The sequence below is a fragment of the Lepeophtheirus salmonis genome, chromosome 7 (genome assembly GCF_016086655.4).
Source record: "Lepeophtheirus salmonis chromosome 7, UVic_Lsal_1.4, whole genome shotgun sequence".
Lineage (NCBI taxonomy): Eukaryota > Metazoa > Arthropoda > Copepoda > Siphonostomatoida > Caligidae > Lepeophtheirus > Lepeophtheirus salmonis.
In genome coordinates this window covers 27,640,789-27,643,446 of record NC_052137.2, presented here as the reverse complement: position 1 = coordinate 27,643,446, position 2,658 = coordinate 27,640,789, and the positions used below count along the sequence as shown (strand labels likewise).

The window sequence follows — 2,658 nt, the reverse complement described above, 5'->3', positions numbered from 1 at the left end:
GATTAAGACGAAAATATATTCTATTTTCTTATATTTAATAGCTTTAACAGCAAATAATTATTTTTGAACACATTTTTTGATGTTTGAAAGAATCAGACGCAGTCTTTCTTAGGCTTGATTGTTATCCATTATTAGAGTTGTATAAAATATAACCTGTCTTAATGTAAAAATAAAAGAAACCGAAAATGAACCTGACAATTTGAAGAATATTATGGAGAAAAGAAGCTTCGATGTCATGAATTTTTATTAGATCAGTGGTGAGCAACCTTGAGATAAAGAGGTTTTCCCGTATCAAGTAAGGGCATACTCCGATGTCGTCCATAAAGGACGTAAACTCGTTAACACTCCCAAAAAAATCATAAGTGCTTCTCTCTGTTATTTATCAGCACAAATAACTTATGATTACTTTGAAAGTAGATGTTCTCTCTCCAAGAGTTTTGATGTCAGTTTTGGAAAATTAAAAAAAAAAAAACTACATCAGGTTGCAATTTAAAAAGTTCCAACTACCTTTTCTTGGTCTTTTTGATGTAATTCTATCAATTATGCACTTTCCTGCCAATGAAGTTATTTTATAGTCAATGAAATTCTTGAATAATATTTATTTCTATCCTTAGTTAGGAATGAAGAAAATAATCAAAATATATACGCATATTGTCATTAAATTCAATCAATTAATTACAATCAATATATTTTTGGGTTTTATGCGCATTAATTTTTGAAGGACAAACTCTCATTGTTTTTATGTATTTAATCATTTAGGTACATTTTAAAAAATTGTAATCTTTTCCATTGTGAATGATAATTGCTCCAAGCATTTATTTCTTCATTCTTAAATCTGTTTTTAACCTAATTAACATGGGTACGCTTTAGGATTTTGCCAACATGTAATTTTTTTGTCCATTAGGAAATTGGAGCGAGCATAAGGGAAACGTTGAAATTAAATCATCACAGCCTATTAATAAATGGGAAATAACCTAACTAGTGAAGTGATGCGAATTCTATATTATAACAATAATATATTGGAGAAGGATTCTTCACATATTATTAAAAGTTTGAAATGATTAAATTCATACTTTTCCTCAACCTGTCTCGAATGTCTTGTGAAGGAAAAATTGTTAGGTATATGCTCCTATGATTGTACGCTAGACAGGTATTCCTTAATCATTTTTGGTAGGCCAAATAATTGTCAGCTTCTCATAACATTTACAAAAACCTAATCTAATCCCGCCCATCTTCTCTTGTTTGTATGACTCTCTAACCATTCCAATTTAACTTAATGAGTAGGAACATATCTTTGTTTTTATGTCAACTACTTCTCAGTCTTAAAGTAGTAATTTTTGAAGAATATGGTACAACCATAGTGTTTCTATGTCATAAAATGTATATATTTCATATAAATTTCATTAAGAACGAAAATATAAAAAACATATATTCAATGAAATCAAAGCTCTGAAATAATAAGTTGGATTTTGAAGAAATTAAATTTTTTTCAAAGTTTAATTGCATCAGGTCTCATGTATTTTTGATTTGTGGTGGAATCGTAGGGGTAGGAGGAAGAAGAAGGGAATCTTGGAAGAAGATTTACTTATTCTCAGGGATCCTGCCGAATTCAACGGCACCGTAGAGAGAAGGAGCTTCATTGCAGGGGAAAGCATCTTCGGGGTGGTTGCAGGTCAAAGTCTAGGGGAGGAAAAATAAAATGCATTTAAGATATATTATATTTAAGTATGTTTTGTAGGTAACTTACTTGTTGATCAAACATGGTTGTGTTTCCACAGACGAAGGAGTATTGAGCAGTCTCAATGATTTGTCCAGCATCATCCTCAATGGGCAAGCAAATGTGGAAGATCTATAAGTGTAAAGTTATGTATGAGGTCACAACAAACTTTTAATAATTGATGTGTATTTATTTACTTGGCAATTGTTGTCAACATCAGCGTAGTATCCATAAGCTTGTCCGTCACAGGAGAAGGAGGTGGATACTGGGCTATCCAAAATGAGTTCAGCATCAGCTGGGAGCTGATAAGCTGAAGGAGATTGAGAAGATACTTGAGTAGCAACGAAGAGAGCAGCAAAAGCAAGGGTTGAAGCGACGGCCTTAAACATTTTGGATAGCAGTTGGTTTTGTTGGATGAACTGGAAACTCACAAATCAAATGATGAACTGATGGTTTGTAGACTCTGAACGAATCTTTTTATACTATTTATTTAAAAAAAAAGAAGAAGAATGGAACGCGGGACAACGTTCCACATTTTTGCTTGCTTGACCTGTTCTTCTTTTTAAACGCCTGTGACCTTTAAAATATTTTGCCAACTATTAATTTTTTCTCCAAAAACATAATCTTTTTTTGTTCGTACTGATGAGTAGAATGTCAAGCATATATCTTTTTTCTCTCGTGATTGTTGCTGTGAAAAAAATGATGAGGATTACTATTGACTCCTCCTGTTTTACGTTACTTTTATTAAACCATGCTGTAATCACAATTATTTTTATGTTTGGAAATATTTGAAATTTAATTGTGTCTTTTTCCTTATTAAGAAATGAGTTAATCTATTGATAAGAGGTATCTGCAATCAATTACATCATATTATGTGGATGACATTTAGTGTTTATATAACTTAAGGTTATTGTCTTATTTATGTCACCTTTTACATAAAT

The 2,658-nt window shown here is 31.4% G+C and overlaps 1 protein-coding gene across 1 annotated transcript; it reads right to left on the bottom strand.

Moving 5' to 3' along the window:
- Window positions 1-1,363: 1,363 nt before the first annotated feature.
- On the bottom strand, window positions 1,364-2,180 carry LOC121121659 (uncharacterized). The gene is made up of 3 exons (XM_040716625.2): window positions 1,915-2,180; window positions 1,748-1,849; window positions 1,364-1,680 (listed from the first exon to the last, which is right to left on the bottom strand). The coding sequence occupies exons 1-3, from the start codon at window positions 2,104-2,106 to the stop codon at window positions 1,582-1,584; spliced, it is 393 nt and encodes a 130-aa protein (XP_040572559.1). The 5' UTR covers window positions 2,107-2,180; the 3' UTR covers window positions 1,364-1,581.
- Between the last annotated feature and the right edge of the window lie 478 nt (window positions 2,181-2,658).

Bases quoted from the DNA above. Each gene is read 5' to 3' on its own strand.
- LOC121121659 (XM_040716625.2), bottom strand. From the start codon at position 2,106: ATGTTTAAGGCCGTCGCTTCAACCCTTGCTTTTGCTGCTCTCTTCGTT. The intron at 1,850-1,914 runs GTAAATAAATAC...TTACACTTATAG, and splicing joins ATGTTGACAACAATTGCCAA to ATCTTCCACATTTGCTTGCC. The intron at 1,681-1,747 runs GTAAGTTACCTA...TTCCTCCCCTAG, and splicing joins CAACCATGTTTGATCAACAA to ACTTTGACCTGCAACCACCC.